At 40.2% G+C, this 22,677-nt stretch overlaps 1 protein-coding gene across 1 annotated transcript in view; it reads left to right on the forward strand.

Annotated features, from left to right (window-relative positions):
- Positions 1 to 22,677, forward strand: part of LOC128855146 (dynein beta chain, ciliary) — a 50,996-nt gene that overhangs the window by 24,696 nt on the left and 3,623 nt on the right. Inside the window, exons 18-24 of the mRNA XM_054089832.1 lie at positions 2,487 to 4,159; positions 4,227 to 4,446; positions 4,512 to 6,550; positions 6,613 to 6,751; positions 6,808 to 6,974; positions 8,593 to 11,355; positions 11,416 to 11,610. Of these exons, the coding sequence (XP_053945807.1) occupies positions 2,487 to 4,159; positions 4,227 to 4,446; positions 4,512 to 6,550; positions 6,613 to 6,751; positions 6,808 to 6,974; positions 8,593 to 11,355; positions 11,416 to 11,610 (7,196 nt within the window). The remainder of the gene's footprint in view (positions 1 to 2,486; positions 4,160 to 4,226; positions 4,447 to 4,511; positions 6,551 to 6,612; positions 6,752 to 6,807; positions 6,975 to 8,592; positions 11,356 to 11,415; positions 11,611 to 22,677) is intronic.

Here is a 22,677-nt window from a genome sequence, read left to right on the forward strand (position 1 = left end):
ATGATTTTCACGAATTTTTTTTTGCTACTTAATTAATTTATTTAACAAAAATAAAAACATAGCATAAAAACATCATGTTTTAACTTGACTTCACCAAAATTTCAAAAAAAAAAATTAATAATTGCAAAAGTTATCGCTGTTTGTGTGAAGCCCGTTTCTCCAGAAGTCCCTTGCGGTGAACATCACAAGTCCTTGCAGATTCATCTAAAACCAATCGGATGAGAAAAATTATTTTTATTGATAGATAATCTCGAGCCGGATCGAAGCTTTTTTTTTTTTTCAAAATGAACAAAATGGCGGCCTCAGGAAATATTTTTCAGATTTTCGGGAAAAAACCAACAGTTAATTGTTAAAAAAAAATCGAAATTTTTGAAAAAAAAAATCCTTCGATCAGGCACAAGTTTTTTAAGTTTTTCAAAAGCTGTATAAATTTTATTGAAATCTACGTAGCGGTTTTTAAGTTACAGTGTTCACCAGTTTGAAAAACATAGTTTTGAGAAAAGCGCATTTAAAGTTTTGCTATCGGCTCCGGAGCGGCCGAGCGCCCTTTGTTAATTGTTGAATAACTTGAAAAGTATTTGTCGGATTCACTTCAAATTTTTACACAATATTTTTAAAACATTATACTTTAAGAAAATGCAAAAAAAAAAACTCGATTTTTTGAAAATTCTGACTACCCCTAACCCCTTAAGTCAGAGCGAATTTGTCGAAAGCTTGTAAACATTACCTCAACCGATAAGCGGTTCAATAAAAATCTACACAAGCTTTTAAGACATAATTTTCAATTTTTGTAGAGTGTCTGGCCGAGCTTCTCTTCCAATTTGTGCTCTACATCTTGTTGTTTTTCCCAGAAATGGAGAGACCTAGATTTTTATGCCGCCTCCGAAAAGCAGATTGAGCTTTTGCATGGCAGAAATACACTCGGAAGTTTGCCGTTGTCTGCCTTGGGCCGACCGTTATTAGAAGAAACTTTCCCTATAAATTGATTTTTCTTACCCGAGTTCTCCGATCTGGGCACTTTCGTATAGTACTCAGACACCAGCCCATTCGGCTTCAATGACCTACAAGCAAATTAACCATCAAAGAAACCAAAGAAAAGATTTCGTAATGATAAGGAACAAGAAAACAACCAGACTTAGTTACGTACTTAGGTAACAACTATATCCGATGGCCGTTCTTGGCCGCTACCAAACTGTTGTGCCAAGCGCCTCTACACTGCACGCATTGACGCGAGTGAGAAACATTAGAAACACTATCAATTCGTCGTCGTAGATAAGGACGTCCGTTTTTGCGAGTTCCACCAGTATAATTCGAAAAGAGCTCCTTTGGTAGAGCGTTGTTGTCTACTCGCTCAACGTGACCTAACCTATTGGATATCGGCGTATAGCGCGTAGTTTCACCTTATTCGGTATGCACCATTCACGCAAATTAGACCATTGATCCGGTGTAGAATTTTTCTTTCGAATGCTCCTAGTAACCGTCCATCGGTGTTCGTCAATGTCCAGAACTCGGCGCCATTCAGTAAGACAAGAGAGGGATTTGCTTTTCCATTGCTTACCGAGCCCAAAGTAGCATCGTTTGGCAAAATTTATTCTTCGCCGGATCTCTCGAATGACGTTTTTGTTGGTGTTAATGCTGGATCCTGGATAGACAAACTCCTTATCTACAACCTGCTATCTATAACAAGACTAGACTCCTGAGCGACTCCAACTGGAACATACAACAATCACCTACCTCCACATCCTCCAAACCTTTCGAAAATACTCCTTCCGGAAAAACCAAACCTTTCTAAATCTCGCTCCACATCCTCCAAACCATTTGAATATACTCCTTCCGTAGAAAGAAAAACCTTTGGTAATCTAAACCTAGCGAGGTTTTATCAAATCCCTCCGCAAACTTTATTCCCCTAAAGCCAAATTTCTAAAACGCACCAACTTATAGCACCAGATATAGTCCAAAAAATTATTTTGTGCCAAAGCCTTAAGTACCTAATAGTCTCTAGTAAATTTATTATTTTATAAGAAACCCAGCAAAGAAGATAAATACCCAAATATGCTCAAATAGCCCTAATGATTTATCTATGGTACCTAACGTCTTTCGTGATAAATTCCCTAACCGCCCTGCGACCACTGATGAAAGTGAAATATGGTTTTTTTATGTAATATTCTACTTGATTTCAATGTAGGTCATGTTATCCGATCTTCTTATTATTACAAGGGATTTAGTAAATAAATATAAGATCCCTAAAAAGCGAATAGTTCAAAACAAAAATAATAATTTGTATGAGTATTCATTTCATTTCGTGCATCGGGAGAGCAACAAACACGGCGCGTTTTATGTATGTCCTTACTTAGTACTATAAAACACTTAAAAGCCACCAGCACAAACAGCGATACTAGTGTAAACACGGTGATATGGAGTGAAGAGAACAGTAGTTCTGCCTGAAATCCTCACCCTACTAATTATTTATCGCGTTTCACTTTCAGCGTGATGACCGCTATCGTCCCGAAGATCAAGTACTCATGCGTGCCTTACGTGATTTCAATATACCAAAAATCGTCACCGACGATGTGGCTGTTTTCATGGGCCTCATTGGCGACTTGTTCCCCAATCTGGACGTACCACGAAAGCGATCATTGGACTTTGAAGCTATCATTAAGAAATCAGCAGTTGACCTTAAGCTGCAGCCCGAAGACGGTTTCATTTTGAAAGTAGTACAACTCGAGGAGCTATTTGCTGTCAGACACTCGGTATTCATAATTGGCTTTGCTGGCACTGGCAAATCTGAAGTTTGGAAAACATTGAACAAAACATATCAAAATCAGAAACGCAAACCACACTACAATGATCTCAATCCCAAGGCCGTTACCAACGATGAGCTTTTCGGCATTGTCAATCCGGCTACGCGTGAATGGAAAGATGGCCTATTCTCTATTATTATGCGCGATCAGGCAAATTTGGGTGGTACCGGTCCAAAATGGATAGTATTGGATGGCGATATTGATCCGATGTGGATTGAAAGTCTGAATACTGTCATGGATGATAATAAAGTATTGACATTGGCCAGCAACGAACGCATTGCGTTGACCAAAGAGATGCGACTGCTTTTCGAAATCGCCAATCTAAAAACTGCAACACCAGCCACCGTATCGCGCGCCGGTATACTTTATATTAATCCGCAAGATTTGGGCTGGAGTCCATTCATACAGTCGTGGCTTAGTTCACGCCCCAACCAAACTGAGGTGGCCACACTCAATGTACTTTTCGACAAATATGTACCACCCATGTTGGATGTTTTCCACAAGCGTTTAAAGCGCATTACTCCCATCTCGGACATTGCCATGCTACAAATGACCTGCTTCCTGTTGAATTGCATGTTAACGCAGCAAAATGTGCCCAACGACTGTCCGAAAGACTGGTATGAGATATACTTTGTCTTCTGCATAATTTGGGGTTTCGGCTCCACGCTCTTTCAAGATCAAATCATTGACTGGCGTAACGAATTTCATAAGTGGTTCATTAATGAGTTCAAGGCGGTTAAATTTCCACCAGGCAATAATGTATTTGCCTATTATGTGGACCACGAAACCAAGAATTTCTTGCCTTGGACTAAACTGGTGCCCTCATTTGAGCTTGATCCGGATGTACCGCTGCAAGCCAATTTGGTGCACACCTCCGAGACGACACGTTTGCGTTATTTCATGGACGTGCTGGTGGCCGATAATCATCCTGTAATGCTTATCGGCGCAGCTGGCTCTGGAAAAACGATAATAATGGGTTCAAAACTGAATTCGCTCCCCACCGAAAAGTATGCCGTGCAAAATGTGCCATTCAACTTTTATACCACATCGGAGATGTTGCAGCGTGTGCTGGAGAAACCTTTGGAGAAGAAAGCTGGACGTAATTATGGCCCGCAGGGAAACAAGAACATGCTTTACTTTGTGGATGATATGAACATGCCGGAAGTGGACAATTATGGCACCGTGCAGCCACACACACTCATACGTCAATTTATGGACTATCGCCATTGGTATGATCGTATCAAGATGACACTACGCGATATACACAATTGCCAGTTTGTGTCCTGTATGAATCCATCGGCCGGCTCGTTCACTATAAATCCACGCTTACAACGACACTTCTGTTCATTTGCCGTCAAGTAGGTGCCATTTTGTAATGTTATTCAATCAACGGTGTACATTTTATTAAGGTTTCTTTCATTGCAGTGCACCAGCGGCCGATGCGCTCTTCCACATCCTACACTCGATTCTCTCACAACATTTGGCCACACCACATCTAAAGTTCGATAAAGCCGTAATAAATTTGGGTGAACCTTTAGTGCAAACAGCCATTTCATTACACCAAAAGGTCGCCTCAACATTCTTGCCTACCGCCATCAAGTTCCATTATAATTTTAACCTGCGTGACATAGCTAACATTTTTACGGTAAGTTTGGCAAAATGTCTCAACTGATTCTACTTAACCTAACCCCACCTGCCTCGCTCGATCAGGGTGTGCTATATTCGAATTTCGAAACATGTCCCAATCCAAACCAGCTGCTGCGGCTCTGGGTACACGAATGTAATCGAGTCTATGGTGACAAGCTAGTCGATCAAATAGACATAGTCAACTTTCAAAAATTAATGGGCGAAATGGTGCGGAAGGGCATTGAGACCTTCACGGAGGATATCGTCTTTGCGAAGCCACACATTTACTGTCACTTTGCCAAGGGACTTTCCGATATTAAGTATATGCCTATACCCGACTGGGAACGTCTCAATCGGCTATTAACGGAGGCACAAGAGCGTTACAATGACTTTGTCGGCGCGCTAAATTTAGTGCTTTTCGAAGACGCCATGGCGCACGTTTGCCGCATCAGTCGTATACTGGAATCTTCGCGTGGCTACGCGCTCCTCATTGGTGTTGGCGGCTCTGGCAAACAATCGTTGACACGCCTGGCTTGTTTCATCTCCTCGTTGGACGTATTCCAAATACAACTAACTAAAGACTACAGCAACAATGACTTAAAGGCAAACTTGTCTACGCTATACATGAAAGCGGGCGTAAAGTCGACACCCTGTTGTTTTCTCATGACCGACTCGGAAGTTGCTAGGGAACAATTTTTGGTGCTGGTCAATGATTTGCTCGCTTCGGGTGACATACATGAACTGTTCCCAGATGATGAGGTTGAAAATATTATCGGTGTCATGCGCAACGAAGTGAAGCAACTGGGAATTATGGATACACGCGAAAACTGCTGGAAATATTTCATTGACAAGGTGCGTAGCTTGCTTAAGGTGGTGCTCTGCTTTTCGCCAGTCGGCGCTACGCTACGTGTACGTGCTCGCAAGTTTCCGGCACTTGTTAGTTGCACAACCATCGATTGGTTCCACGAATGGCCGCAAGAGGCACTCGAATCGGTATCGGCACGTTTTCTAAACGAAATCGACGTGTTACCGAAAAGTTTGGCCGATCCGGTATCAAAATTTATGGCTTATGTGCACAAAACCGTCAACGACATATCCGCAGTTTATTTGGCCAACGATAAACGTTACAACTATACCACACCCAAATCTTTCCTGGAACTAATTAATCTGTATGCCAAATTACTGCAGGAGAAGGTGAAAGCCAACCAAGATCGACGTGTGCGCTTGGAGAATGGTCTAATCAAGCTGGCCAGTTGCACGAAAGAAGTCGATGCCCTACAGGACGTACTTAAAGTACAAGAGGTCGAACTGAAAGCGAAGAACGAAGAAGCCGATCATCTGATCAAAGTTGTAGGCGCCGAAAACGAAAAAGTATCAAAAGAACGAGCTTTTGCTACCAAAGAGGAGAAAAATGTGCGCCAAATAGAGGAAGATGTAACGGCGAAGGCTAAGTTGTGCGAAGAGGACTTCCGTAAGGCACAGCCAGCGCTTATAGCCGCCCAAGAGGCACTTAATACACTAAACAAAAATAATCTCACCGAATTGAAATCTTTTGGTTCGCCGCCGGAAGCTGTGGTCAGCGTCTGTGCCGCTGTATTGGTATTATTCGCTTCCAAAGGTAAAATACCAAAGGATCGCAGCTGGAAGGCTTGCCGTCAGCTCATGGGCAACGTCGATAAATTTCTTGGTGATCTGGTAAACTACGATAAGAAGCATATACATCCAGATATTATCAAGGCACTGCAGCCATATATTAATGATCCCGAATTTAATCCAGAAAAAATTCTATCAAAATCAGCAGCTGCTGCTGGACTTTGTTCATGGGTCATAAATATAAACCGTTTCTACGATGTCTACCTGATAGTAGAACCAAAAGAGCGCGCACTCAGCGAAGCTGAGCAAGAGCTAAAAGATGCACGAGACAAGCTACAAGCGCTGAACGATCGTCTTAATGAACTGGAGCAACAATTGAACGCCTTGCAGATGGAATATGATGAAGCGTTGGCTAAGAAGCAAAAGTGTCAGGATGAGGCCGACAAGACCGCCTTTACCATCGATTTGGCTAATCGTTTGATTGGTGGTTTAGCCTCAGAAAAAATACGTTGGTCGGAGTCAGTAATGAGGTAGATGTGATTTTTTTCTTATTTGTATAGCAAAATATTAAAAGCTATTAATATCTTTATAGCCTCAAAGAAGGGCAAATTACATTGCCGGGTGATATGCTGCTCATTTCATGCTTCATTTCGTATGTGGGCTGTTTCACACGTCCCTATCGTAATGAACTGCAGCAAAAAATGTGGCTGCCAACTTTTAAAGCTAGTAATGTAAGCATTTGGAACCCTGAATATACTGAAAAAAACTTATGTTAACTTAATTTTAGCCAAAAATACCCGCCACTGAAGACAGCGATCCCTTCGAAATGATTTGCGACGATGCACAAATAGCTGAGTGGAACAACCAAGGATTGCCAAGTGATCGAATGTCTTCGGAGAATGCTGCCATTTTAGTGCACTCCGATCGCTATCCACTAATGATCGATCCACAATTGTAAGTTGGATAATTTGGTCAAACAGTTTGAGCCTTAGTACACAATATCAGCCGACCGTCCCTGAAACCTACTACTGGTAATGCGTTTAGAGACACAGAGGAGACAAATTTGCATTATTTGAACCTAAGCCTATGAGCACTCATGAATTATATAATTTTTCGAGCTAAATTGTTGGCATTCAGAGGGAGCATGCGCTCTTACCCGCGGGAATTTCTTTTCAATTTTTGAATCTAATTTTGTATTTTTTATCTACTCAGTGCACCAGGAATACCATATCGAAATTTCAAGTGAAATATTGAATTGTTGCCACGATATAGAGGCTTACAATTTTGAGTATTTTTCTTTTTCTTATCTTTTTCTTATTTTCCCTTTTCTCAGGTATTTTTTCTTTGAATTATGGGCCAATTTATAGATACATAAAGGTGCAGAACTGCAAAGTGTTTTGTGACAAGCCCAAACAGAAAACTGTCGTACTTTCTTCTAAAACTTGGAGGAAAGCACGTTCGGTTGATGGTCGGTATTATTACAGGACATAACCCATGGCGTCAGCGTATAACTACCATTGGAATTTTTAAAGTTCCGATTTGCCTGTCTTGCTTAGAGAAAGTGGATAGCACAAAGCATTTTCTCTGTGAGTGTTTTGCTTTTGCTAGAGCAAGGCTGCGAATTTTGGGCTTTGTCGTGAGTTGAGTAATACTCGTTCTCTCCAACAGGAGGAAATTTTCCAAAGAATCTGGAAAATTCCCATAAGACTAACTATCTCTGTCTCTGTCTCTATTCTATGCTATCTCTTTTCCTCTGTTACTTCTCTCCTTTCTTCCTTGACTATCTGTCTGCCCCTTTCATTTCCCGAGCTTTAAATACAATGGACTTTTAGCCTTAGTGGTTTAGGAGTTACCAATCTCTCGGTGCTTCTTGGCTGGCATGAAGTTTTTACTCAGTTTCACTTGACGAAATTTACCCCATATAGGCTTGCTTGAGCACCTGGGCGGATTTGGTAGTCAATAAAAGAATATCAAAGTTAGTTCATGTCTTTCACGGCCTTTACATTCAACTATTTTGGTAACTGCTTCATGACTTAGAAACGCTCATTTGGTAACCATAAGGCTCACGGTCGAAAAATACTTCAATTGAATTTATGGAATGCCACAACGATTTCCGGTTTCACGTAATAAAATGGCTTTTCAGTTGATCTCGATCTAAACCGATTGAGTTTGCTAGAAAAACGTTCTGCCAAACTCAGATTCAATAATTGTAAACATTTTTATCGCATAAATCTTGTTTAAGACCTGATTCGGCTCTAAAATCCCAAACCAATAATGATCGCTTTGATTCTGAGAAAGGCATAATTGAAATACGACATTTAGACAACATTCCTAATCCAAGAATTTCTATATCAGGTGGTATTAAGATCTCAGAGTGATGAAATTAGAAAAAGGCTCCTGTTGATGTGTCAAAATAAGTTATATAAACGTATCTTTCCATGTTTCTGCTCCAAATCTGCAACAGTTACACTATTGATTACCATATTCTTTTTGGACCTGTTTCGGAAATTTTGATAATAAAATTATATAATATTTTCAAGCTAACATTCATGCACGTTTTGTATCCTTACAGACAAGGCATCAAGTGGGTAAAACAAAAATATCAGAACAATTTAATGGTTGTCCGTTTGACAATGAAAGGCTATCTGGACATGGTGGAAAAAGCTGTCAGCAACGGCAATGTTTTACTGCTCGAGAATATTAGCGAGAATGTGGATGCCGTACTTAATCCGCTACTCGGCCGTATGTTAATTAAGAAGGGCACCTGCCTCAAAATGGGTGATCGAGAAATCGACTTTAATCCTAAATTCCGTCTAATCTTACATACAAAATTGGCCAATCCACATTACAAGCCCGAAATGCAAGCACAAACTACACTAATTAATTTTACTGTAACACGTGATGGCCTCGAGGATCAGCTACTGGCAGAAGTTGTGAAAGTCGAGCGCCCGGATCTAGAGGTTATGCGCACACGCTTGACGCAGCAACAGAACCATTTCAAAATTACGCTGAAATTCCTAGAAGACGATTTATTGCAACGCTTATCTTCGGCTGGCGAAAATGTACTAGAGGATGTAACGCTCGTTATGAATTTGGAAAAAACTAAAAAGACCGCAGACGAAATTGAAATTAAAGTGGCCGAGGCGAAAATTACTGCCGTGCAAATAGATACAGCACGTGAAGCTTATCGTCCCGCCTCGGAACGTGCGTCGATCATTTACTTTATACTGAACGATCTTTTCAAAATCAATCCGATCTATCAATTTTCGTTGAAAGCATTTACAGTTGTCTTCTCGAATGCTATGCAACGAGCCGTCGAGGCAGAGAAGCTAAAAGACCGCGTGGAGAATCTTATCGATTCCATTACGTATTGTAGCTTCCTGTACACGTCGCGCGGTCTTTTCGAAGCCGATAAACTGATTTTTCTTACGCAAATGTGTTTGCAGATACTTATCAGTGCTGGCGAGGTTGAGCATTCTGAATTAGACTTTTTGTTACGCTTCCCCTATATGCCGAATCAGACCTCGCAGTTGTCCTTCCTCACCAATGTTGGTTGGGGTGGTATACGTGCACTTAGCAATTTGCCAGCGTTCAGAAATCTTGACAAAGATATTGAAGGTTCCCACAAGCGCTGGAAGAAGTTCGTTGACTCAGAATGTCCGGAGCGTGAGAAGTTTCCTGGTGAATGGAAGACGAAGTCCGCAATCCAACGCTTGTGCATCATGCGTTGCATTCGACCAGATCGCATGTCGTACGCCATGCAAGTATTCATTGAAGAGAAGCTTGGCTCCAAGTACACAGATGCAAGGTCAATGGAATTTTCCAAAACTTTCGAAGAGGCCAGCCCCGAGACCCATGTTTTCTTTGTGCTCTCGCCAGGCGTTGATCCGCTTAAGGATGTCGAGAAGTTAGGAAAAGTTATGGGCTACCACGGCGATAATGAGAACTTCCACAGTGTTTCGCTGGGTCAAGGACAAGAAATAGTGGCCGAAAATGCTATAGATACAGCATCACGGGAGGGTCACTGGGTTATACTGCAGAACATACATTTGGTAGCACGTTGGCTGCCGACGTTGGAAAAGAAAATGGAAGCATCTCTTATCGACGTGAACGCGAATTATCGTTTATTTTTGAGTGCTGAACCAGCAGGAGATCCCGCTTACCACATACTACCGCAAGGTATTCTCGAATCGGCTATTAAAATAACAAACGAACCACCAACCGGTATGCAAGCCAACATACACAAGGCGCTGGATAACTTCAATGAGGAAACACTTGAAATGTGCTCAAAAGAGACCGAGTTCAAGGGAGTGCTATTCGCTCTCTGCTATTTCCATGCGGTGGTAGCTGAAAGGCGAAAGTTCGGCCCACAAGGCTGGAATCGTGTATATCCTTTCAATGTGGGCGACTTAACTATATCGGTATATGTGCTTTACAACTACCTTGAAGCCAACACACGTGTACCCTGGGAGGATCTGCGCTATCTGTTTGGCGAAATCATGTATGGCGGACATATAACTGACGATTGGGATCGTCGCCTGTGTCGTACCTACTTGCAAGAGTTCATGGAGCCTGAGCTGATCGACGGCGATCTTGAGTTCTGTCCTGGCTTTCCAGCGCCAGGTATACTTAAATACCAGGGCTATCATGACTACATTGATGAAAATTTGCCAACAGAGAGTCCAACGCTCTATGGGCTGCATCTAAATTCGGAAATTGGTTTCCTTACAACAGTTTCAGAGCGGCTATTTCGCATTGTTTTCGAGCTGCAACCGCGCGTTGCTGGTGCTGATTCTGGTGCTGGCGAGGGTCAATCCCAGGAAGATGTGGTCAAAAGCATGATTGAGGACTTGCTCGATAAAATACCTTCTCCTTTTAATATTCCCGAATTGATGGCGCGTGTCGAAGACCGCAATCCCTACATCATAGTCGCCTTCCAAGAATGTGAGCGCATGAACATACTAATGAATGAATTGAAACGCTCACTACATGAACTGGAGCTGGGTTTGAAGGGTGAGCTAACTATTTCCTCAATAATGGAAGCGCTCATGCAATCATTATTTATGGACCAAGTGCCCGAGTCGTGGACAAAGCTTGCATATCCCAGCTTGCTGGGTTTGCAATCGTGGTTTGCCGATTTACAGTTGCGTTTGCATGAGCTGGAAGGCTGGGTTGCTGACTTCCGAATGCCATCGTCTATTTGGCTCGGTGGTTTCTTCAATCCACAAAGCTTGCTTACCGCCATTATGCAGCAGACAGCACGCAAAAACTCCTGGGCATTGGATCGTATGTGTCTCAATTGCGATGTGACAAAAAAAACCAAAGAGGAAGTCAAGTAAGATATAAATTGTGATACATTCTGGTGCTATTGAAATATTTCTTTATTTGTATTCAGCGCCCCTCCCAAGGAAGGCGCCTATGTGAACGGCTTGTTTATGGAGGGTGCACGCTGGGACATGAAATTGGGTACCATTGCTGATGCTTTCCTGAAAGAGCTTTTCCCAGCCATGCCAGTAATTTTCATCAAGGCAGTATTGCTGGACAAGCAAGATACGAAAAATGTTTATGAATGTCCTGTCTACAAAATACGGCAAGTACCAAATAGTTCTTCATTTTAAATCAGAATGTGGCGTAAGCTGTCTAGGTGTGTGGAAAGTTTTCGAAACAAGATAGATAGATAGATACCCTCGTACTTAGTGTGCACTACTCTGTCGTATTGGATTGATTTTGGGCCATTGTCTCGGGGGCACTAAGGGAATACCTTTACCTCCTTTTTTTCATGGCAGAAATACGGAAGTTTACCATTGTCTGTCGAGGAGCGACCACGATTAGAAAAAAGTGTTCCTATCATGGCCGAGGTTTCAAACTTGTGCGCTTCCGAATGGTAGTCACGCACCAACCCATTCGGCCCTGCGGCCGCGCTTTACCCATATAGCATCTCAATTATCATCCGCAATAATGGATTTGGCATTTCGAATTTTGCGAATCTAATCTCAAAGTTAAACTGGTCTTACTACTAAGCTCTAAAAAACTCTATTTTGCAGAAAATTCCTATAAAACTTTTTTAAAAGTAATTCAAATTGTTTTGCTCAAGAGATGGACCATCCAAATTCCTAGAAAAAATTGGTTGCTGAGTCCGAAAATCTACATAACAGAAAAAATAGTATGTGAATTTTCGAGACCAACGACCGAATTCACATAGTCTAGACCAGCTGGTTTCCAGGTTGTTTTTTTGGCTGTGAACTAATGTAATAACTGTTCAACTCCCACTAAAAGCACGTCAACCTCTAATATGACGCGAGAGAGAATAATACACCATATCGTATGATAAAATTTCATCAATACTGAAAGTTCGTCATCTGCAGAGCACTTTTGTGGAAAGTTCGGAAAGTTACAGACCAGGACGTCTCAGTGTTTTTTTTTACAGTGAATCAAAACTCACAAAGTTTGGTCATAGAAACAATTATACAGGTGTACAGTGGCAAAATTAGGCTTTAAATTCAAAGTTTCGTATATGCCAGGAGGGACTTCGTTAGCTGCGTTACTCCTGCGGGTTATTTAGACACGATGTCAGAGTGCAACATCGATGTTCGGGCAACAAGTTAGGTGGCAAGTAGCTCACAGCCGGGGAGCAGCCGGGCATACATCGAGAACAAATAAAAATATTGAACTCGTTGCAACGTTCACAGAACGAGAACAGTTGCCTTGGGGCTTTGGAAAATTATTGTGCACGAAATATTGAGGAACGATCTTAGACTTCACCGCGTTCGTTAGGGTAAACATTATCTTTTGGAGTGATGAAGCCCATTTTCATTTAAAATCAAAATTACCATTATTGGTCAACTAAAGGAGAGAACCCACTATTAAAACATCCACAGCCAATTTACAAAACCAAAGTGACGGATTGGAATTGGATACTGACAAGTAGTGGAATACCCATTTCTTTTTCAGTAAAGAGGTCAGAAATACAAAAAGTCACGGACTTATTGACCCGCCCTCGTAAAAGGACCATATTTTTTTGAAAAATGTCTGCGCACGTTGTCTGTTATCGGCGCTTGCTGCACGATTTGGTTCTGCCAATAATGAGAGAACATCCTTCCTTCAGCAAGATGACGCTACGCCGCACACGGCCAGAGACAACATGGCGATACTGCGTGATTTCTTCCCTAACAAACTGATAAGCCGATTCGGTGACATATCCTGGCCACCCAGGTCGCACGATCTTACGCTTAGGAACTCTTCTGCGGAGATATCTTAGAAGAAGAGTCTATGAAACAACCCCAGAAATCATCTCAGCTGAAGGAAACTATGGTTCACGAAGCTAATGCCATCCCGACATCGCTTCTCCAGTAAGTGGCACGAAGTACGGCGGCAGATTCCAGGAGGATATTCGACAGGAAACATTTAGAAGAAATAATTTCAAAAAAATAAAATTCGATCTTGTATTTTTTGTAATAGTTATTGAAATAAACTTTTATCAATAGTATATTCTTTTTTTAATTTAATTGCTAGTTCTGGCACCGGAAACCCTGTATTACGCGTAAAAAGGTTTGAAATCAATATCTGTTAGAAATATCATTGTCAACATTGTTTAGCCGAATTTCGAGAGCATCACTTTTGGCGGACATTTTAGCCTTTTAGTTTCCGTTTTTCCATTTCACTTTTCTGCTCTAGAAATGCCCCAAATAATTAATTAAAATTTCTAAAATACCTATAATAATTAAATCAACGATGGTCAAATTTTTGTATATCTCTTGCAGCAAATCAAAACTTCGATTGGTGGTTTATTTTTACTATGAATCTTTGAAAAGTTTATTTTCATTCTGCATTAATAAAATTTTTAATTGTTTCTTTACTACTCAAATTGTGAAAACAAAAAAAGAAGCATTTTATTGGAAAACTGCTGTTTGTGTGTGTGTTTGCTGTATGCCAACTTCCACTAAGCGGGAATAAGCAGGCAATGCAAAGGTGAAAAATATCTGCTCTCTGATTTCAAATCTGCGCATTTATTATTATGTTGCTCACTACTCTTTCCGGTATACATAAATACAGTGAAACCTTCCTTGGGCGGACATTCACCGTCAGTCAACTTTTGTCCGGCCAAGATAGGTGTCCGCTCAAGGGAAGGGTGGCTTATTTTAGAACTTTTTAATTTTTCAAATCATTGAATACGATTTCATTTTTGAATAGAAGATATTAATATCAAATTATTCAAAGTGAAATGTGTATTTATGTTTTCAAAAGCGCATATTTCATTTATGTGCATAAGTGGATAGAAAGTAATAACGAAAATAAAAATAACTTTTACATTTCAGTCAATAAACTGCATAAAATAGATTGGTTCTGGTTTTCCATTTTTTTAAGAATTAAAGGCAGTAAAATCTTCGCTGCAAATCGCTTTATGTTTGAGACTGCATTCAAAGTAATTTCGTTGAGAAAAATTCTTTGGTTTCTTCGGCAATATTGGCAGTGTCAGTAGTATTAACGCCAGTAGTTTTCATATATTCCTCAGTAACAAAATTCGCATTCAGTTGACACATTTCTAGTTTTGTCAAAATCTGTGTTTTGTAAACAGTCTTTTATGGTTTCTGTTTGAACCTTTGTCCAGGCTTCTTTTACGAAATGTATTGTCTCTAAGGGATTTACATATATATTTTTTTAGTCGAGCCAGTGTCTAAACTTACCAGGATATTCTTAAATTCAAATTCAAATTTCGAAGCACGCCTTGATCTAAAAGCAGGCTGGCAAACTGAAGTCATATTACTTTAAGTAGATATATTTAATTATATTGCTATCACAAGAGGGTGAGATGCTGTGTTGTCCAGAAATAATAGTATTTTTTTTAAATTTAGTCAAATTCCATTTTTCGGGCGAATTCCAAATAACAAGTATTTTTTCTTTTTTTCCAGCCATATTCGCACAAAATCGGGCAGTAAGCTTTTCCTTTGATAATTTACGTGCCTCATTATACATGTATATATATATACAACATCATAAATATATATGCAATATATATATTAGGGCGAGTCGATCTAAAAATCGCTCATTGCTCTGTGAAAATCGTATTCTAGGGATCAAAATAAGAAACTTTGCCGAAGGAACCATACCTCTAAAACGAATTCTGATGTCCCCCAATTTGGGTCAAACGAAAAATCCCACTTTGACCCATTTAACTAACTTTGGACGGCCGATCCACCTATGCCAGTGGCACACTCCCTGGAACTCCCCTGGGGGGTTCCCATACATTCATTTCAAAATATCACCATTTTTGGCCTTTACATGAGAAATGAAACTAAAAAGTTCGACCCAAATTGGGGGACATCAGAATTCGTTTTAGAGGTATGGTTCCTTCGGCAAAGTTTCTTGTTTTGATCCTTAGAATATGATTTTCACAGAGCAATGGGCGAGTTTTTTGCCTCCCCACAAATCAACCCGGCCTAATATATATATATATATATAATTGGCGCGTAAACCCTTTTTGGGTGTTTGGCCGAGATCCTCCTCCCATTTGAGGTGTGCGTCTTGATGTTATTCCACTAATGGAGGGACCTACAGTTTCAAGCCGACTCCGAACGGCAGATATTTTTTATGAGGAGCTTTTTCATGGCTGAAATATACTCGGAGGTTTGCCATTGACTGCCGAGGGGCGACCGCTATTAGAAAATTTTTTTTTAATTTTGGTGTTTCGCCTCATTTTTTAAAGCTAAAGTTTTTTTTAGTAATGCTTTGAAAAAAAGGCTGCCTAATTCGTGAACAGACAAATTGTTCTCCTGCACACTAAGGTTTGATCGTATTACCTATATCCGCTATAACTGAACACAAATCAATACGCAAACCCATCTAAATGTGTGCGTGAAATATTATAACATCACACTTTATCCCAGAAGCCTTCGCATTTCCATTTTTTGTATATTTAGTCCGGCTGTGAGGAGTCCACGTCCACTCAACAGAGACTTTTGTTTGATTTCTTATGAAAATAAATCTTAATGTCTTTTGATAAGAGGTTCGCATCCGCTCAATAGAGGTGTTTCTGTCAATTTTAAAATAGAGTAATTTTGTCCGAAATTTATACTTTAAACTTGGTATAGGAAAAAATTGTCCGCCCACGGGAGATGTTCGTCTAATAGATGTGTCCGTTAGAAGAGGTTTCACTGTACATTCTTCACCTAACCGCCAGAACAGCGCATAACGGCTCTTTACTCGTGTATATGTATGCAAATAAATACGTAGTTTCTAAATATGAATTCTCTTCAAATGGGGTATTAGTTAACTGCATAACTGTACTCCGGTTAATAGAAATGATTGCCTGCATGCCGCTGTTAATTAGTTGAGCGTAAATACACACCTATTTAAGCACACACAGATATGCGCGATGCCAATTGTTATTTTAGCAGAGATGCTCAAAAATTTGTAGGTTACCCGAATGAATGAGTTCTCTAATTGTTTGTAACATATGCGGTTTGTGGTTCCCTATGATTTACACACACAGACAAATGCAAAAATAAATTCTAATGCAGCTGCCGCACAGTGAAGCAGTATCAGTGAATATTTCATCATGCATAAGTTCATATCAATTGTTTTAAAAAGTGAAGTAATGGTCGTTTATTAATAAATTAGCACAAATTAACGGAGTTAGTGAGAAAAATATTAATATTTAGTAGGTCCAGCCTTTGCTTTGGTAATGCGACTGCGCTTATACTGCTCCACTCGTGAATTAAAGCACTTTTTGGGACTGTTTGCGGTGTTATGCTGTGTCCCTTATCTTACATTTTAAAATAGCCCACATGCGCTCTTTGGGGTTTAGATCTGGAGCTCTTCCCATAAGAGCCCCAGAGCCGCAATAATGAATTCTAAATAAAATAAACAAATGAGCTCAGACCGAAAAGCAAACGTGGGGAAGATTTATAATAGATGTAGATGGCAGAGACGGTTTGTAAAACTCGAACATTTTTCGGTCATCGTGAAGCACCTTGTGGGACCGCAATACAGAAATTGGTGAAAAAATTCGAGCTGTTGGGAGAAGTTAGTGATGTGAAGAATAAAATCCGTGCGCATTGCCCAATAACAGCCGAAAATATTGCTGTTGTAGCCGAAAGTGTTGAAGAAAACCCAGGTGTGTCCATTTCTAGTCGTTCTTTGGAATTAGTCATCCCACAAACGTCATTACACCGTATTTTGCATAAAGATTTGGGTCTTAAGGCTTATAAAGTCCAGTTAACACAAGAACTTTAGCCAGCCGATTATCAACAACGTCGTGTGCATGAAAATGATCCGGAATTCCATCGAAAAATCATCTTGCGTGATGAGGCCCATTTCCACCTCGGTGACTTCGTCAACATGCAAAATTGTCAGATCTGGGGCTCAAAAAATTCAAGAGTTATTGTTGAAAAGCCTCTATATCCTCAACGTATGACTGTTTGGTGCGATTTATGGTCCGGCAGAGTCATTGGACCTTACTTTTTCGAAAATGAAGCTGGCGCCACAGTTACGGTGAATGAATTACGCTATCGAGAGATGATTAACAATTTTTTATGGCCAGAATTGGATGGTATTGATCTGGACAACGTTCATTTTCAACAAAACGGCACTACGTGCCACACAAGCAACGAAACCATTGATCCTTTACGGGAATAATACCTCTTATTGGAAAACGCGTTATTAACTCATATATATGAGAGTTGCCTTTTATACAATATGTTGCACCCAATAGCAAAAACACAATATACTTTTTGGAAATCGAAACACTTCTAGATTCGTTTGAACCAATTTTCAAAGCTCTTTTGCCACTCAGAAGCGAATACCTCCAAAACGGGCTGCTTAAAAGCTTCAACAGCATCTTCAAACGTTGACCTCGAATTTTATTTTTGATGTTCGGGAACGAAAATAAATCATTAGGGGCCCAATCAGGGCTGTAAGGCGGTTGACCCAAAAACTCTTTTGTGTGAACCAAAACGGGTGGGAGCTCGCATTGTCTTGGTGAAGGATGATTCGTCTTCGGCGGTTGGTTTTCCTAAATTCCCCGAAAACTTTTGGCGAAAAAATGGTTGTGTACCACTCAGAATTATCTTACTTAAGTTTTTCTAATGGTACAGTTGCAACATGAACAGATTTTCCGAAAAAACAGCCGACCATTTGAATTGAGGTGCTTCTTCCGCAAACAACTTTTGTTCGATTAAGCTCGACTTGGAACATCCATACTGTTGATTACTGACTGTGTTCTTTCCGGCTCATATGTACAGATCCTAGATTTGACACCTGTTAATCGTACGATGTCATCGCTGCTGAATTTCTTCAGCATTTTTTTACAACAATCGACACGAGTATATTAGGGACAAGACCAGAGGTCTCTAAACATAACAATTTGTATTTGTACAAGTTGATCAACATTATTTGAAAATGTTCGTATAAAATTACTTTTACCATACCAATAACATTATTTTTCAGATTTTAAAATAAAATTGAATAGCGCATATTTTTGTCGAATATTTTAACCCAATATTTCTTACCGTGGGACTAGTTTTGACCTTTATTTTTAAAATATTAAGTTTGTAGGATCGACGGTGGGTAAAAATATTTCGCAAAAGTATTGTCCGAAAAATTTCAGTAGCGGTCTTTGAAAACAGATGGTACACTGACAAAAATGTTTCGTAAAAGTAGTTTTCTAAAATGTTTTTTTTTTAAATTATTTAAATCAACTTTAGGCCAAACTAATTAGAAAAATGTAAGTACTCTTAAAAAATTATTGGGTTAAGGGATAAAGCGGCATGTGATCCAATATTATACAAAGTTTTCTTTTTTTCCCTTTTGGTTGCTGCACAGTGTATCAATTACCTTTAGTTATGGTTGAGTTTTTCGCATCAAGTGAAATGATTGTATGTCAAAGCTACCGACAATTGTTAATGGATTGAACCTTGCTTTGCCTCTCAAATGGCCATAATGGCAAAATAGGCGGCATAAAGCGATTTTTCTTGATTGCAATGAATTGCATCGCAGGAGCTTTGCTGTGCCACGTAATGATAGAAACCATCACTCTTAGCTGCATCTGATTACATACGAACATAACTGCATACATGCACATTTCCATCGACAGGGCATGCATTGGCAGTAAAATATTTGCCTTCATAAGCGAATGTCAAAAAAGAGATTCAATAACTGGTTTGAGTCACAAGACGACCAAAACAAGTCTCTAAAATGGAGTATTTTTTATTGTAATAAAAATGTTTCTTTAAATAAATACACCTACCCAGGGCGCATTGAATAGGTTGTAGCAGTAGAACAGATGATTTGATTTTGCTTCTATTTATTTTGTCTCTAAACATCTTACGGAAGTCAAAAATCTTGGTGCAATACTTGACTTGCACATCGAAAATCGAGTTAAGAAGGCCCGTATAGCTTTCACTCCTATAAATCTATGTTCGGCAAAAAATGTGGTCTCAAGCCACGTGTTATACTCTGGATGAACAACGTAGTGGTTCAGCCATTTTCACCACTAATTAAAAGAGAGTACAGGGGGCTGCATGTATTGGCATCACTGGGGCGTGTAGAACATACTCCACTGCTGCTCTTAACGTCATTCTGCACTAACTTCCCTCTGATATTCAACTTTAATCCATTGCCACTCAGAGCGCTATTAGGTTGAAGAAGGTTGGCCTATGGAGGCAATCTCCTGTAGGACATGGTAGCATTTTGAGGCAGATTTCTTCTTCCTTCTCGGTACTTCGTACAGATCTCCCGATGCGCAAACTGGGTTTCGAGGGTTATCCTAGGGCTATCTTTCCAAACAAGCCGAATTAAGAGCAAGGAAGACCGTGCTTTGGTATAGGTACCTCTGTTTTCACCAACTTGGGCCTAATGGAATCTGGAGTTGGAGCGGGGGTTTTCTCTAGATCAATATTTCAGTTTCCCTTAAACTGCCGAAAGCGAGTAGTGCGTTTCAAACAGAGGTCTTCGCGATTCTGCAGGCATGCAAGATGCTTAGGGATCGCTGTTGGAAGAGATCAAGGCCCTGTCATCGCCATATTGCAGCTCTTTTCAGGTCAACCCCTGCATGGATAAGATCAAACGTCTCGAATGTGCAGGAAATATTTATCTTATCTGGGTCCCAGGGCATGGGAACATAGAGTTCTCTTCTTAAAAAAGCGCAAGGAAGATTAAATTCTATCGTATTGTGTGCTATTTTAAAAACATTTTGGCGTCAGTACGACAGAAGTATGGATTCCCCGGCATTCAATTTCCAAACTCATAGCGATGGTCTCCGATCACTGGGTGATCGAAACTCATGCGGAGAACATTAGACTTCCGTACAACCCCAATCCATAAGTTGTGGAAATCCGCCTGTTTAACACTTTCTTTGCAATTGTCCGGGTTTGGCGCTTAAGTTGTGCCTTAGTGTGCCTTTCCGGGATAGCCTGAGACAACTTTCCAGCCTAGATCCCGTTTCTCTGCTTCAGTACATCAACAGCACTAGATGGTTTATCTTCCTTTAAGTTGTGAAATTTTTGCGGGTAGTGGTTAATATCTTGGTATCAAAACGGCACTCTAGTGCTACGTGGTGTACCCGTGGTACTCTTGTCATCTACTTGTAACCTACCTTCCTACCTTCCTACCTTGTCTCGAAATTGCCAATTTTTTTCAATTACTCTAATCTTTCAATCTTTGTTTTAAAATTTAGACATTCTCGGAACCACAAGCAAAGGACGAAAATAGTTGTTCTTGAAGTCTTATGCGAGAACCACTGTGCGCTGCTTTGGCTTAGAACCATAAAGCAAGCCCTAATAGTTATACAAATCTGCAAATGCCTCAGCCACAAACTTCTTTCCACACATAAGTATGTATGTATGCATATGTATCTAACATGTGATATCTGCTTTTTTTTTGCTTTTTTGTAAGTGTACTAAATGCCCAATTCATGTCCATTGCAATTCCCCCCTTTGCCACTAATTTTTTGTGACTTTTCATTACCTCCACTCATTGCTTTGGCACGTTTTTACATTTCAATTTAGCAAAGTGCCAACAGGCTTTACACTTCTGTCGATCCCTTATCGTTCACCTACTTCTTATCTAACTAGCGTTGATGCCCTGCATGAAATGGATACCGTTGACCGCCTGAAAACACGTTACAGCCTATGATAGGGGGGACAGTCCAGTACAGCCCTGGCTTAAAATTTCTCGCGGAGCTTCACACTTCGTACAAAAACAAAACTTCCAAGAAAGAATCGTCATTTAGACACACAAACACACATACGTCATTTAGATGTGTATATACACACATACATATTCAAGTTTGAAGTAACATAACGCATTAGTTAGACGCTGGCTTGCCACATATTTTATGGTAGCACGTCGAGAAGAAAAAAATTCAGTATGTCAATGAGCTGGAGCTCTGATGCTCCATTTGAGAGTAATTTAAGGTTTAAATAGCCAAGAAAAATAGCCACAACTAAATGTACAGACACGCAGACATTTCAGTAGCTTCACAATGGCCGCCATGCAGAGAACGCCGGTAGTGTCGAACTGGTTCGCTTCTAATGAATTTACCGCTATGACTAGTTGACGTTACTTATCTTTTTCTTTTTAGCAGTGTTAATTATTTCCCACTGCATAATTTTTCGATTCCAGATTCCAGAAGTAGTGCTAAATTTTGCAGTTGAGACCTGTTACGCTCTGCGGCCATTTTTCGATAGTTCCGACCCAATTTTAAACTCAGCGAATTATATCTATGAGAAACCTCCCTCAACCCAAGGTGGGTTTTGCAGCCGAGGCATAAAATTAAGTTGTCTTCTAACGGAGCCCTTTTGATATCAGGCCGCCTCAGGTTGCAACGATGGTATGGGGCGCTGCCATCGCGGACCGGTTTTTTCCCCGATATCCTCCTTGACCACCACACAGGGTGATATATGCAGGCTCCTGGAGGAGCTGGTGACCGAAAAAACCACATAAAATGAACAATCAAAAGATCGGATAGCGCTAACACAGGGACAGCCAGGCAGACGAACAAACGGACTCACATAAAGATAAAACGTAAAGACAGCCGGACGGACAAACGGACGAACCTAATAGCATAACGGACGAACAAATGGACCAAACGGAAATACGCTAACGAACAGAAGTTGGGAACTCTCTCAGAGTATGAGCTCTTGGATTCTAAATATGGAACAGTTGGTAGCGTACTGTGGCCTATAGCTTTGCCAAAAAGTTGGTAGCGAGGATGTGGCAAAAAAAATAGTGCGGAAGCGCTAGTAGGATTTCGCATGAATCACCACTTCAACCAACCAACCCTTCAGAGAATTTATAATTTATATTCGCATAATGCGAATATTCTGGCCACGAACTATATCTAACACCGAGGCTTCCTCAATCAATCTGTTCAACGAAGGCTGAATTGAGGTATTTTAATAAGACTTGGAATGAACTTAAAGCCCTTGCACAAAGCCGTGTTCGATGGCGAAATGGAGTTGTCGGCGCCCTATGCTCCAGCTAGGAATTAGAGAATCTTATATATAATTTTTATTGAAGTATTTGTGAATCAAATTAAATCAAGTAAAATCAACTAAAATCAAATAAAATCAAGTAGAATTAACTAAAATCAAATAAAATCAGATAAAATCAAGTAAAATCAAATAAAATTAACTAAAATCAAGAAAAATCAAACAAAATC

This window comes from Anastrepha ludens, chromosome 2 (genome assembly GCF_028408465.1).
Source record: "Anastrepha ludens isolate Willacy chromosome 2, idAnaLude1.1, whole genome shotgun sequence".
Lineage (NCBI taxonomy): Eukaryota > Metazoa > Arthropoda > Insecta > Diptera > Tephritidae > Anastrepha > Anastrepha ludens.